General features: G+C 33.6%; 1 protein-coding gene across 1 annotated transcript; it reads right to left on the reverse strand.

Moving 5' to 3' along the window:
• Positions 1-1,728: 1,728 nt before the first annotated feature.
• LOC148124270 (vomeronasal type-2 receptor 26-like) lies at positions 1,729-10,667 on the reverse strand. Its single transcript, XM_087917254.1, has 5 exons — positions 10,663-10,667; positions 8,944-9,235; positions 7,754-8,608; positions 2,855-2,981; positions 1,729-2,624 (listed from the first exon to the last, which is right to left on the reverse strand). Exons 1-5 carry the CDS (start codon positions 10,665-10,667, stop codon positions 1,729-1,731), a joined length of 2,175 nt encoding a protein of 724 aa, XP_087773380.1.
• Positions 10,668-15,927: the final 5,260 nt, after the last annotated feature.

Here is a 15,927-nt window from a genome sequence, read left to right on the forward strand (position 1 = left end):
ATCCCACCACTGAATAGTTTGTAGTGCTTCTTCTTGAGCAGCAAGTATTAAACTTTCCATTTCTTCCTTGATGGAAAAATAAGCCATACCCATGTCAAGCTGTCATCACATTTTCCTTCAATGTTTTTCAAGTGCTATCCATGCAAATCCTTGGTTTTCCATCTATTTAATCTATCTTCCAGCTGTATTTCCTTATATTCTGCCTCTGCTTCTGTTGTTTTTATAATGTTCTCTGTTTTCACAGACAGCAGCAATTTTTCTGTACTTTGGTTCACATAATCATTCTGTTATTGTTATTGTTATTTAAACATGAAACTCAGTCAACTGAACATTTAAAAATGTATCACAAATATCACTGACTGGCTCCAAGAGTTGATACAGGTTGCTGACAGCATCCTCGGTATCAACAAGAATCTTCTTAAAATGTATGTTGTTTGGAGTAGTACAATCTTTTGCAGCTTGCTTGCATTCTAGCAGGAAGTTGCAAATTCTTGATGTATTTTTCAAAATTCTTGGACACTGTAGCAAGTACCCCAATGACAATGGGTATCACTGTTACATGTTTCATCCAATAATTGCATAGTTTTGATATCCAGGTCGTGATATTTCATATTTTTTTCCGGTTCTTTTTCATTAGAATTATGATTATACATTTTTGTCATTCCAATAAATGCAGCAAAATACTTAGGCCTTCTGAAACATTTTGGGATTTGGCATTTTGAAATTCATTGAAAGCAAGAAACAAAACACAGATATAAAACCACTATTACACCAATATCTTTAAGGAAAATTTCAGGCAGTTACATGAGGGAAGCTAAGAAGTAATTCTCCATGACAATCTTCTTCCAAACTCTTTATTCAATTGCCACAACAACATAACTGTGGATGCTTTCATGCTTCAAGGGGGACTAGTATTGATTTCCCAATTTCTGGACAACCATCTTATCCACCAACATCTGGGTCTCAACCATCCACATTTGGAACAGTAGAAATTTGTTGCTATTTTCCTCTATTTTTTTTAAAAAAAAAACATACTTCTGAAGCATATTAGGATGGTTGTCAAGATTTTTTTTCATCAAATATTTTATGAGGCTTATGGGTTCCAGGAGACAAATTCCATAAGTAGGAGACAACTGAACATTGTAATATTAAAAACCAATTTTTAAACACAATTATCCTCTTGATTAGCTATTCCCATTTATTCTTATTGGAGCTCAGAATAATGATCTAATAGTTCAAAAAGAAAAGATTCATGGAAACTCTCTAGGTCCTAAAGTTAACTTTGAAATATAATCACAGCTAATGCTTTGAAAGTTGCCTTCTTGTGTGACCCTACCTCAATACCTATCTACACATCCTGAAAATTATGAAAAAGTTGTTATAGAAGAGAAAAATGTCTGAATGTTAAATGAGAGTTTGCAGTCAAACAGGTTCTCCGTATGTTTATTTTTCCAGTACTGTCTAACTTCCTAGTTTGTCTTATTTTCATGGGAATCTTCATGCAAAGCAAGAGTGACATGCTAAATTATCTGTCATACTTCCACAGAGTGAGTGTAATAGGGATATAGATCTGTGTCCCTATATATCACGGTATTGTCTTATATGTCACATTGTTATGCTGATATGAGGGAATAATGCAGAATCCCCAAAGCACACCCCAAAACCCAAACCCTTTATATTATATGGAGAATAACCAATTTATCTTCATTCAAGATATAAATATCAGTTTTATTTTTTTATTAATTGCTCCTTCTTATTCAAATCAGGTCTCAGAATAATGATATAGCACTTGGGAGAAAAAATGCAGCCCAGCAATCCAGCTGCTGAAGCCAAAATCGAGAAGATCTCCACAGCAACCACGTATTTTCCCTTGGTGCTCAAATAGGTGGGAACAAATGACACCCAGACACTGCAAAAGACCAACATGCTGAAGGTGATGAATTTGGTTTCGTTGAAGCTGTCAGGTAAATTCCTAGCCAAGAAGGCCACTGTGAAAGTAACAGTGGTCAAGAGCCCCATAAAGCCAAGGACAATATAAAACATTGTGGTTGAACCTTCGTTACATTCCAGGACAATTTCTTCAACCATGGAGTGCATGTCTGAATCTGGAAATGGGGGAGACTTTGCCAACCACACTACACAGATGGTGAACTGAACTGTGAAGACAGATAGGACAATAGTTTTGGCCATCCTTCTCCCCACCCACTTCCTCATTTTGGAGCCTGGCTTTGTGGCCATGAAAGCAAGAACTACTATGGTTGTTTTACCCAAAATACAAGAAAGAGCTATAGAGAAAGTGATGCCAAACGTAGTTTGTCGCAAGAGACATTTCACTCGATCAGGTTGCCCAATGAAGAGCAGAGTGCAAAGGAAGGAGAACAGGAGAGCAATGAGAAGTGTGTAGGTGAGGTTCCTGTTGTTGGCTTTGACAATGGGAGTATCCTGGTGTTTAATGAAGATTCCCAGGACCGCAGCTGAGATGAGAGAAAAGGAGACTGCAATCATTACCAAAGAAATACTCATCAGCTCTTGGAAAGTTAAGTAAATTATAGTTTTTTGAAGGCAATTATCTTGATCCTTGTTTGGATACTGATCCTCTGAACATGGGAAACAGCCATCTAAGTCTGGGGAAAAGGAATGAATAAAACAGTTTCACAGAACCATGATAGGTTTTAAGTATGAAGAATTAGTAGCATACTTTATTTACTAAGATATTATGACTTCATTTTTTTTAAACAAAAATGCACTAAAGTATACAACCTATTAGATAAGATTTTCAGACACCATAATACTTATACTTAATAAATTTATATTTATTAAATTATCCATATATTCAACATATTCCTTTGCTTACCCATTTGGTCAGCTATCTTCCCTTCTGGACACTGTCTACAGTCATAGCAGCAGGATAATTTCCCTTCAATTTTTACCTTGCTGGAGCCAGAAGGACATTTCTCATTACAGATGGAAAGAGGCATTGTCTGTTATAAATAAAATGAGATTGCTTTCATATGAAGAATGTATGTGTTGGGAGTGTCTATTTCATCAATTATATATACCCAAACTCCTCCCTTCCTCATCAATCCTTAGTGTCCAATTTCACCATTTTCTTTTGTTTTAAATTCATTAAAATTCAATTCAATTCAATTAATTTGTTCCTCAATCTTCAGCAAGTAGAAGAGGTGTGAACTTCAACTGCCAGAATTCCCCAGCCAGTATGTTGAAATTTGGAATTGAAGTCCATACCTCATAAATTTGCTGAGTTTGAGAAAGAAGCACCTGCTGTTTTGTTTTGTTTTTTAAACAAACTTTATTCAGTTTTTCACATTAAAAACAAAAATCTCTTTTTAGTGGACAACGTATTTCTGGGTCACCACCTTTACATACAAATATGACAGCAATTATACATTGATATATGAATACTTAATTCTATTATTACCTTTTCCATTCCAAATTTTCAGTAAGGAGAGAAAACATTAATTCTAATCGAAACATCTTTTTATATCATTTCATTTATTTCAAATATAATCCTTTGGATATTTATTTTTGAAAATAAAGATAAACAATATATTTTTGCCTAATAATAATAACAATAACAATAATAATAATGTTTAATTCTAAATTCTTTCATTAATCTCAATCTAAACATTTTTTTATTTCATTTTAATTGTTTCAAATATAATCCTTTAATTTTTTTTTTAAATAAAATATATATATTTACGTAATAATAGTAATAATGAAGTTACCAAAGTCTCCCCTTGCTTTTAATATTCTATATTAAACTTATTAATTTAGCTGGTTCTTTAGTCTGTCATATTCCCTTTCCATTACACATTTTTAATGAATTCTAAATTAATACACATTTTAACACACACACACAAACACACACACACACACACACACACACAAATAAGAACAAGTATAGATTTCCCCTCTTTTTCTATTTTAGTGTGACACCTTAATGATTAGAATATACCTTTATTCCCTCATCTTGATTCCCAATAAACCATTAATCATTACATCTTTTCAATTAGATTCTACAGCATATTCCCCCTCCCTTTAATAAGAGTTATCAGTATCTATATTACCCTATTTCCTAAATATTTTTAATTGCAGAAATACTCTTATTACCCCTTGTCACCCTGCAGAATCCCCTTTTTAATTCATCAATCATTATCTCTGAAAAAACAATTTCTTTTCAGTATTTTACTAGTTCTGTGTTTCTTTCTTTCACATGCCTGTTTCTTAAGGCTTCTCCTCCCCCTCTTTTTCCCATATCTTTTCTCATTGCAGTTTATATCCCTCTCTTTCTTAATATCTTCTTTTCCCCTTTTATACTGGGTCTTTCTGCCTTTCCTGACTTCACAGGTATTCCTTCTTTTAATTGTAAAGAAACAATTTCCTTTCAACATTTTACTATTTCTGTATTTCTTTCTTTCATATGCATGTTTCTTGTTGCTTATCCTCCCCCTCTTTTCCCCATATCTTTTCTCATTCCAGTTAATATCCCTCTCTTTCTTAATATCTTCCTTTTCCCTTTTTCTGCTGAATCTTCCTGCCTTTCCTGACTTCACAGGTATTCCCTCTTTTAATTGCCTTCTTAAATCTCAACTTTTTAACCTTCCTTCTTTTCCCACTTCCTTGTAGCGTTCTTTGTCTATTTAAAATGTCTTCTCCTTGAGTTGATTCCTCCTCCTCTGAAAATCTTTCTTCTTCTTCTTCAATCTCCATTTCCAAGTGATTCGCCTCTTTCCTGTAGTAATTCTCTCATATTTTTAAGTTCCATTTTTAATTCCTGAAGAGATATCATCATTCTTATATTTTACAATCGTTAAAGTCCACAATGAGAAATCACTTTTATTTTCTATATTTCTTCTTTCAGTTTTTTAAGGTTCTCAATTATTCCAGTCCAGGGTTTATACCAAAAATGTCAATCAGTCCCATGGTCTTTCCTTGCTTTTGACTTTATTCTGATTCTGCTTTCATTTTCTAAAGTTCTTACTTTTTTTCAATATTTCTGTAATGTTATATCCATACCAGTTCATTCAAAAACAAGATGCTTTCCCTTTTATTTAAACCATTTTTTATCAAAAGATGACACTCTCCATTATACAAAGTCTTCAACTTTTTCCCTTATTTTTTTATTTTAGGTTTTTCAAACCTCAATATTCCAGCACAGTCCAGTCTCCCATTTGTAAACTTTGTTATTACTGTTCTTTAAACAATCTTAAGTCCAGCTTTAGTTTTATACTTGTGAATTCCCAAAATATTTTAGTCCAATTTTAAATCTTTAATTCCAGCTTCTTCCTTTCCCGGTTCGAAGCCCCATTTAGCTGTCAGACTTTTTTTTTTTTCCTGTCCCTTTGTAATTTCACCGCTCACTTTTCTTTTCTTAAAAATTCTATGTTACCTTAGTCCTGGAGTACTTTTTTTAAGTTAAATTGCCCAGATGTCCCAGTTCAGATGTTATCCACCACTTTCTTCCCTCCTGCACAAATCTTAGTCCAGCTGAGTCATCCTCTTCGGGGTGGCCATATTGGATAACGGCTGAAGTCGTCTTCGGGAGGAAAAAAAACAAAGCCCGGGGGTGGGGGGGAGATGCAGCTCCCCACAATCAGGCTTGCTGCTTCCTCTTACTCCACTGACCCACCAAGGCAGTTTCAGCCCCTAATCAAAATGATTGGGGCTCTTCAACAAAAGAGCACGGGCAATAGCTGCAGAGAGTTGCGATCTACTGCCCGTCAGCAAGGAGGCTCTGCCTCCTCAGCACCAGTGGTTTTTGATCTGAAATATTCATTTTTAATATATGTTTGCATTCTATTTTTTCAAATACCAATTTATCTTATTGCTTTGTCTTAGCTTATCTCAATTACATTGCACTGAACTCAATGCTCATGCACTGATATGGTCAACTGACTAATCACAAAATCCAGTACTACAATTACTGAGATGATTTTGCATTGGAGATAATCAAAGGTTATGGGCATTTCTATTTTAATTTATCCATTTATATTTTAGCAGTTTATGTTCACATCACTTATAAAAAATGTTGAGGCTGCTAAATCCAAAGGTTGTTGTCGTGATAGTCATTTAATCATTTATTTCTATGGATGAATGAATACATGATTTCTTAAAAATGGAAAAATGAAACACACCTGGTTAAATACAAGGGGCCAAACAGCATCCATAGTAGAAATGGTGTGGAACTTGTCTGGGGGAGCCATGGGATCAATGCTTCCAATTAGGACTCTTAGAAAGGACTTGTTTGGAAATGTGACCCAATTGAAAACATCAAATCCAGTTTCAAATTCTCCATTGGGGCCAAAAGAAACCTGTTCTCCAGCACTGTTGTTAAAAGAGACTTGCTGCAAAAAATGGTGGAGCTGAATGAAAAATCAAAGTAATATAAATATTAACTGGATTCCTTGAAATCATATGGAGAAACCTCAGTTCCTTCTGTTTTGCTTACAGTCAAAGGAATGCCATTTTTTTTCATCAGTCTGCACTGTTTTTAATTGAAAAACAAATAAACAATAATTGAGAACTATTTGAATTTGAAATTTCCTTCATGCTATTGATTGACAAAGTTTTACATTTGAAACTAGTAAATATACAGGTTGTAGATTAAATAAGATCCTTTACATATTATTTGATACATAAAGTACATATTCAGAGTTTTGCAGCATTAACTCAGCTCCAGAAAAATAAACACAGATGGCTGTGTTTGTTTACAGCACTTATAAACATAATAAGTAGATTTTATAAACCAGTTGTAGATTTTTCCAACATGCAGCAAACTCAGACAGAAATATATTGAAAGGCACTTCAGCAGACAAGCAAATTAGTTTTGCATTTACTTTAGTTCACCAGTCAAGCAGAAGAGAGAACCAGTTCATTTCAATAGACAGATTCAGAACTCAATAGCTTCAGAGCTGCACAGCTTAACATAGAGCCATGCCTAGGCTACTTCTAGTTTCAGTTTTCATCCTAGGCTATTTCTAGTTTCAGTTTCCAAACTGTCCCCATTGGCTGATTTAATTACCATGCCTATTCATTGGCTGACCTTGTTACCAAGCTCTATCCCAGTTCATGAATATACAACATAAGTTATATATTTAAACTTTTTCAATATCTTCATTTTATTTTCAAACTTCATCCAATTTTGCATGCAAGATCTTTGTTATTCAGATCATTCAGATCATATTTGAAAAATAATGGTAGTTTTTTTTTAAAAAAATCTTTTTTTCATATAACAAAGCCAATAATTATATGTAAAAGGATGGACCATGAGGGGAGGTATTTCATAAAAAAAATATGAAATACAAATAAATAAATATTCTTTCATTTTTAAACTGTCCAAACAAGAAGGAAATGAGAAAAAAAAAATCCAGATTACAAACTAAGCAATGTGGTATATGCAGTACAATGCCGTGAAATATGTGGAGATTTCTTCATTGGAGAAACAAAACAACTCCTTCATAAAACATGGTACAACATGAGAAAGTAAATCCATGAGGATATCAACAGTCTGCATTTAAAAAACAAATTCTGAAGACAACGAAGTCCACATTTTGGACAGAGAAGACTGCTGGTTTGAAAGACGGATCGAAGAGGCCCTATGTCAAAATTGATCAGCTCTCTCTCAACAGAGGGGAAGAGATACCACATCATCTATCTCCAGTCTACTACACAGTCCTTTAAAGCCAGTACTTTTATACCTGATCATCTTTTATTTTGCATTAGCAAAAGTTACCTGCCACATTGATTGAATGAAATGCCCCTGCCTCCTCTGATAAAATATTCGACCATCTTTGAGTTGGGAGGCATGCAAGGCCCTCAGAGCATGTGCCACAGCATAGACTGCATTATAGATGCTATAACTAAGTGCACCCATGGTGGTCTCAAAGACAGAATTAGGAAGAGTGTCCAGCTTCTCTTCTCCAGTGCAGATCCTTTCAGCATTCTCAGCTGAAATATCACTAGAAAATGAGCATTCAAATACATCTTTCCAGAAATCCCTAATAAACCCATTGTCTTTTTCAAAAATTGGGTTTTTTGTCTTCATAAATTGTTGGAATCCTATTAGCTCTTTTGAATGAAGTGCAAAGGAAATTGCACCATGGAGAAAATCAAGGGGGAATAGTCTTTGCATTAGAATAGAGGTGAATTCCATTTGAGCTGTCATGATCCAAACTTTGGCTTTTCTCTCCTTTGGAATATCATCAGAATCTAAAAGAGAGAGCATCATCCTCAATGTTACTGTGTCTTCAGCATTCAGGATCACAGCAATGACTGTACTCCGCATGATTATTCTATATAATTTATCTGCTTCCTCCACCATTTCAGCAGCTTCATTACCATACATCATTGGGAAAAAACATTCTATAAAGTCAAAGCAGATTCCTCTCTCTGAAAACATGGAAAGACTCTTTTGAATGAACCTCTCTCTATCTTCCTCAAACTGAGAAATCATTCCAACCCAGATCCATCCAAAATGCAAGAGTAAGTACAGGATTCCTTTAAGTTGGTGGATCTCATCAGGGAACATCCATTTTACAAAAAGTGCTGAATTGTCATTATATGTCAAGGGTGGTGATCCAAATGTGATCTAAGTGAGGAAAAGACAGAAGAACCAGAGTTTTTTAGAAAAAAATATAAAGGACTAATGCATATATCTTTATGTACTAACTGGGCCTGAGTGGGTGTTCCAGGCAAGTTCCTAAAAAATGAAATTTTTACCAAATAATGTCTGCAAATTTAGTACGGCTCATCAAGCAAAAAGGAGAATCTTTCTCCATAATCTTCATATCTACTAACTTCCTCATCATTAAATAATGCATATTTTTTGCTTCCAGAATCGTTTTCATAAGAGTGATTATCAGGACTCAACATTGGAAAATAATGCACTTGTGGACTTTCCATCTTGCTCCATATTTTACTCACCTGGGGAAATTTATAGTTGCACAGAGTGGTTGCAATATTGAGACAGGTTTTAGTCTGGGGTCCTCCAATGATGGCCACCACATTTGTCTGGTCTTTACATTTGTAATTTGGGATAAATTTATCCTTTGTAGATAGAAATTCCATTGCTAAAAGGTAAGTTGTATAATCCTCAAGATAGTTGGTAGCGATGTGGAAACCGAGGCTAACATTGGACAAAATCCCAGAATTTTCATTGATGTCCTTTACAGCAAAAGCCAGAGCCAAAGTGTGTTGGTAATTTTGTGTGAGGAACCTGCAGTGAGAATTATAAACTGAATGAATATACTTCTGCTTTAGATTCGGACAGTAAATATTTTAAATATATGTGTGTGTGTATATGTATATATACACACACACATATATTTAAAATATTTACTGTATTTAAATTCACAAATTTAAAATATCTACTGTCTGAAGATATCTACTGTCTGTCATACAGACACATATACACAATACATACATACTTAGTGTGTGCATCTATGTTTATTTGGACATGCATACATATCTACTTACACAAAAAAACAAATATCTGGAAAACGATAATTTGATTATATGATAGGGAACCATAGATAGGGTGGAGCAGTAAGCTAAAATCGAACCGAGAAAGCATTTGTACCCTACTTTCTTCTGTATTTAAGATTCTTCTTCTGTACTTAAGATTTTGAAATCATGATAAAATATCTCTTCCAGAATGAATTTGGATGCTAAGGTAGTATTTGATTTCAGTTTTGTCTATATTTTGCCCAATTTTTTCTAGAAATGTTTCTCAAACACATCAGAGGGCTTAGTGTTTTAATTTTTGGTTGAGCTGAAATATGAAAAAACTTGGGATTATACTGAGGAGATCTCCAAGTTTTCAATTTTTCAATCTTTTTAGTGTTTTAGAAAGTTGATTTGTCTCAATTTAACCTCCCGTGATTGAACAAGCTGATTTTCTCCAGTTATGGAATTAAATATGGTTAATCATGGACACTGGATTACCATACTGATCACTAGCAACGAAAATATTTCAACAGAAAAATGGAACATAGATAATACAGTATAGGTAGAAATAAGGAAAAAAAGAAGAGGAGCTGGAGGAGTAATGACAGGGGGATACTTACATGCACCGATCAAGTACTTCATGAGAAGGAAGGCTTTGGAAAGTGATCTCATTTGAAAGAAAGAAGACTTGAAAAATAATTGCAGCAATGATTAAGTCTCCAGACTGATAATACTTGTGAATGACTGGAAGAGGACCACTGAGCTTGCAATTGTAAATAGGAGAAATTAACACAGTAGGAAAAAAAGATAAAACTATCGTCCTGATCATAACCAATTCAGTGTAATATATAGTCATTATAGACATTAAAGAGCAACTGCTATGTTACCATTCAACCAAAGCCATGGGTTGGGCACTCATTTACGTTACTAAAGATAATATAATGAAGGCTATAAGGATGTATCAAAGATCAAACACAAATCCTTCTTTTTCTCCATGCAGTCAGTTCTTTAAATTTCTGAACAGATGTGAATGCTATATAATGCCTTGATTTTAAGGTCATAATTTTGTCAGTGTCTGCTGAAATTCCCTTGAGAGATAGAGTAGAAGGGACACTGACTATACTTAATTAGTAATCAGTACTATTATTTTTTCCAAAAGTACTGTCTTTGAAGAATATCAGAATGAAGCATGTTTACCGCATCTCAGTACTCACTGCAACACTGCTATAAACCTTTGAAACTAATACCCAAAGTATAAAATGGTGTAGTGGGAGGTTATATCCATGAAGAAGAAAGCAAAATACAATTAGAAAGAAAAAGAAACATGTCTGTTGAGGTCATAGTGTTCTCTCCTTTGTTAAATACAGGATCTACCTTATAAAGTGGTACTGTAACCATTACTTAAGCTTTAGAAGGATTTACTGATCCCATATCCCATAAGCCTGTGTATTTTGTTAGGTGGGACCTAGCATGAAAGTACTTTCTGCCCTGGCCTTATCTTGGAGATCATTCTTGCTCTCAAGATGTGGCTGGCCCCAATCAAGTCATCCTTCTGGAAGGTCCTTAAAAGACCAGAAAGTCAAATGTCCTGGGGAATCATATCTTAGAGGGGATCCTACTACATGACATTATATGACAGAAAATGCTCTGTCTTGACATGACACAATATGATATTTAATTGAAGTGCATTGTCTGTTATCCTATTTTGCCATTTAGTTTCTATCTTTGTAATTTAGTATAGATTAAATCAACAAATGGAAGTTAAAATCAAATACTAATCTACTTTTACAAGCAACTGCTATTTTATTTTTTGATCTTTTTTGTTCTTTTTTCTTTATTTTTCTTCTGCCATTTATAAAAAACAATAAGTAGCAATCTAAGGGAGATTTCACTTTTTAGTATGTACCTCAAGAAAGAAACATTTATTATACCACAAAACAATTCCATCCATTTTACAGTTATTTATTAAGGATTAGATAGCTCAAGATTTTCAGTCATCATAATACCGATTAAAAATTAAACCCCATTTATATTATTAAATCATCCATATATTCAATATATTCCTTTCCTTACCCATTTGGTAAGTTATCTTAACTTCTGGACACTGTCTACAGTCATAGCGGCAGGATAATGTCCCATCTATTTTTACCTTACTGTAGCCAAAAGAACATTTCCCATTACAGATGGAAAGAAGAATTGCAATTCTTTCACATGAAGAGCTTACAGTTTGGAAGTGTTTATTTTATCAGGTATATATACCCTAACTTTTCACATCCTCATCAAAACTAAGTGTCCCATTTCCCCATTTTGTTTTGTTTTAAATGTTAAAAAGAGTATACTCGCAATATTGCCTCCAATTTTGTTTGCCACAATATAAAAAGATGAGGAGAGTATATAGAGAGTGCAGAGAGGTGCAAGAAAGATGATTAGGGATTGGAAGCTAAAATATATGAAGAACAGTTGCAAGCAGTCTTCCAATATCTTAGGGCCTTCTACAAAGAAGTGGCATTCAACCTATTCTCCAAAGCACCTGAAGGCAGGATAAGAAGCAATGGATGGAAACTAAGTAAGGAGAGAACCAATTTTGAATTAAGGAGAAATTTCCTGACAGTTCGAACAATTAATGGGTGGAATGGCTTGCTCCAGAAATTCTGGATCCTACAACACGAGACATTTTAAAGAAGAGATTGGACAACCATTTGTCTGAACTGGTGTAGAGTTTCCCGAGTAAAGGGGGTTGGACTAGAATACCCCCCAAGTTATTCTGTTATTTCCCCAACCAGCATGCTGAAGTTGGAAGTTGAAATCCACACCTCATAAAACTTGCTGGGTTGAAGAAACACTTGTTTAAATGTTCCTTTTTTTCTTGTTTCTTTGAATTGTGGTCAATTCTGAGACTCTGCCTGTAGAAGTTTTCTTGCAAAGTTTTTCAGGAGTGATTTGTTATTTCCTCGTTTCTAGAGTGAGAAGATGCCCAAAATCATTCAGCTGTGGTTGTGGAAGGACTAGAAGCACACCTTCTCCTTAATGATTTGCATTAAAGATTTGCTGATAATTCCCTCACTCAACTCTTGCCACAAAAAGCTTATTAACTTAATGTTATCCCTAAATCTTTTTTTGTCCAAAAGTCAACAATTTGGGGAAAATGTTTCTATGCAATTATTAAGTTGAACTATGCATGATGCCACTTATAAATAAATTCCCTCTTAGGAACCTGCAATCTAATTACAAATGAGTTTTCTGTGTCATATTGTTTTCCTCGTTTATTCATATAGGTTATATAATTTTTATAAAAATAATATCTCCTTCACCCTTTTAATGATTTTTATTTATTTTATTTGTTAAATTTACATGCTGCAGCACATAAATGCTATCAACAGTGAAAGGGTGATTTTTCTGCTTAATGTGCAATCATATTCCTTTACTTGGGTTACCATAACTAGTTAGCTAGTTAGGCAGAAAGTCTATGCTAAAAGAATGACTTTCTGCTCCCTGTTTAATTCCTTTCACGGAGGCAAATATAAATTTAAGTTTAAGGAGATTTCACCAAAAACCATGTTCAAGCCAATTTAACAATAGGTTCACTCTGTTGCAACAAATGGATTCCTTCCATTAAGCTATGAGAACTTCTAGAGTGTCATTATGTTTAGTTAAAGATACCTGACTACTTCAGATGTCCTAATCCCTTGTCCATTATATGGCAGCTCAACAAGGGCTCAATACATAGAGAGATTGCATCACAAAAAGGACATACTAGTTCTCAAAGAAACCAACAAAAATAATTCTATTTTGTTCAGGACCCAAATATATATCTAGTCAATTGAACTGTGAAGTTGGTAGGATATCTTATACACCACAAATTGAGTTTCTATTTAAAAGTAATTAATTCACTTAAGTGCCTACTGTTTCCTATCTCTTGGATTCATTTCATTATATATCTTGCATTATTTTTTATCATATCCCATTTTATTTTATTGTTTTATCTTCTCTCATTTTATTGTACTTACTGTGTCTGATCCTCATTTTAATAATATGAAACACTGAGTAATTAGTAGAGATTACTACTATGGTTTGTACTGGGATGATTTTGCACTGGAACTAAATAAATAAATACTATTTCATTACTTCAATACTTAAGCACTAATTACTTCATTACCTCAAAGCATAACTTTTCTACCTCATGACCTATACCAATGATTAGATAATGATGTCTTTAAAACAATTTCTATAAAATAATTAATTTATCAACTGATTAATTGACATATTGTTTGATTGATTAGTGTGGTTAGAATGTTTAGTGCAAATAGTGTGCTTACTGATCAGTGTAAATGATCAGTGAATTATGTAATTTAATTGATTAGTAAAATTAGTGATTTAGTGAATTTAATTGACCAGTGTGATTAGCAATTATTATAATTGATTAGGCTGATTGTGATTAGAGCTTAGTGTAATTAATTGATTAGGCTGATTGTTGCCTAGTGAAATTATTTGACTAGCATGTTTATTGTATTTTATTAATTAGTGAGATATTGGCTATATTGGTTACCCAAATATCTTGTTTGAACAATTTTATCAACGTACCATCTCAACAAACTTTCCATGCCAGGAAAAAAACCCAATGCTAAACAACAACCCAAAGAGAAAGAAATCCCCACCAATGAACCACAAGACTCCGGCACATGCCTTATATGTAAAGAAACTCTAAAGGATAATGAAAATTCCACCAAATGTTCCCTGGGTGACAATTATGCTCATCATGGCTGCTTGGGATTACCGAAGCAAATGACTCAATTCCTAGAATCATCCAACCATGCATTTCCATATGTAGCCCTGTTGGGCTAAAATGTGGTTGTACATTGAAAATTTGTACTATATATAGCTAGTCCTTACTTACAGTCTTTGGTAACTTTTGAACTGGTTAGTATTCAAAGTTACAAAGGCACTGAAGAATGTAACTGATGGCTGTTTTTAACATTATGGCTATTGCAGACTCTCAATGGTCATGCAATTGAAATTTGGATGCTTGGCAGCTGGTTCATATTTATGATGCTGTGTCCCTGGGCCATTTTATCATCTTTGGGACCTTCTGACAAGCAAAGTCAATGGGAAAACCAAATTCACATAAAAACTTGTTAAGTTCCTTACTTAACAACTGCAGCAATTCATTTAACAGTTGTGGCAAGAAAGGTTGTAAAATTAGGCAAATCTCACTTAAAATTATCTTGCTTCACAAGATAGATTTGGGGCTCAATTGTAGTCATAGTCAAGGACTTTCTATATAGTCTCTTGTATTATGAACACTGCTCAGAATCACTTCATGAGGAGGTGTGTTATAAAAATTTGATAAATAAATAAAGGGTAACATTACAAACCAAATAGTAATTTACTTTTACAAATAAATTTCTTTTAATTTTTCTTTCTTTTTCTTTATTTTCTTTCTGCCATTTGTAAGCAACAATAAATAAGAATTCAGTGAAGATCTCGGTGTTAAGGATTGAACTTAAGATAAAAAAAATTCATTGCATTATGAAATAAGTTCATCCATTTTGCAATTGTCAACCAAGCAACATTTAATGTATAATTTAAACAACACTTTATTTGTTAGCATTCCAGAAACTATAGTTCTTATTGACATTATTTTCCCCTTATCTTTAAAATTTTAAATTATGTAAATCATCCTAGGGTTAACCTTTTTTAATTACTGCTGGATTGATGCCAATGTGGCTACTGTAATACAACTGAATATTTGCTTTTTATAACAAGACAATATATTTAAGAAGTAAAAAATGGTGCCACACTCATCAATATAAAAAAACCAGCCTCCCCTACATTTTAGCTTAATTCCAATTATGATTATTATTTTTTGTCTATTTTATTTTTTCTAGATTTTGTCCTATTGTACTTTATTAATTTATTTGATTCTTTTTGTTAGATTTTATTGTTTTTTATTTTTATTTTAAATATGGTTTTACCCTGTCTAAGCTGCTTCAAATCAACCTGGGCGAGTAGACAGCAATATAAAATAAATTAATTAAATAAATAAATATACTTTATTCATTAACCATGAAATTCAGTCAATTAAACATTCAATACTGCATCACAAATACCATTGACTGATGCTAATGATTGATACAGGTTGCTGCCAGCATCCCAGGTATTAACAAAGTAACTTTTAAAGATGTATTATGTTTTGAGTAGCAGTTTTTTACAATTCCGCTGGTGATATTGCAGGAAGCTGGAATTTCTCGATGTATTTTGTAAAATTCTTGAACATGGTGCCAAGTGCCCCAATGACAACGCATATCACTGTTACATGTTTCATTCCTAATTGCATAGTTTCGATGGCCAGGTTGTGATATTTCATGGTTGTTTTAGTTCTTTTTCTTGGACTCTGGCATCTCCTAGTACTAAAATATCAATAAATTGTACTTTTCAGTTTTTAACAACTGTAACATCTGGCAT

This window comes from Pseudonaja textilis, chromosome Z, assembly GCF_049901715.1.
Source record: "Pseudonaja textilis isolate UNSWEBS1 chromosome Z, rPseTex1.2, whole genome shotgun sequence".
NCBI classification, from domain to species: Eukaryota; Metazoa; Chordata; class Lepidosauria; order Squamata; family Elapidae; genus Pseudonaja; species Pseudonaja textilis.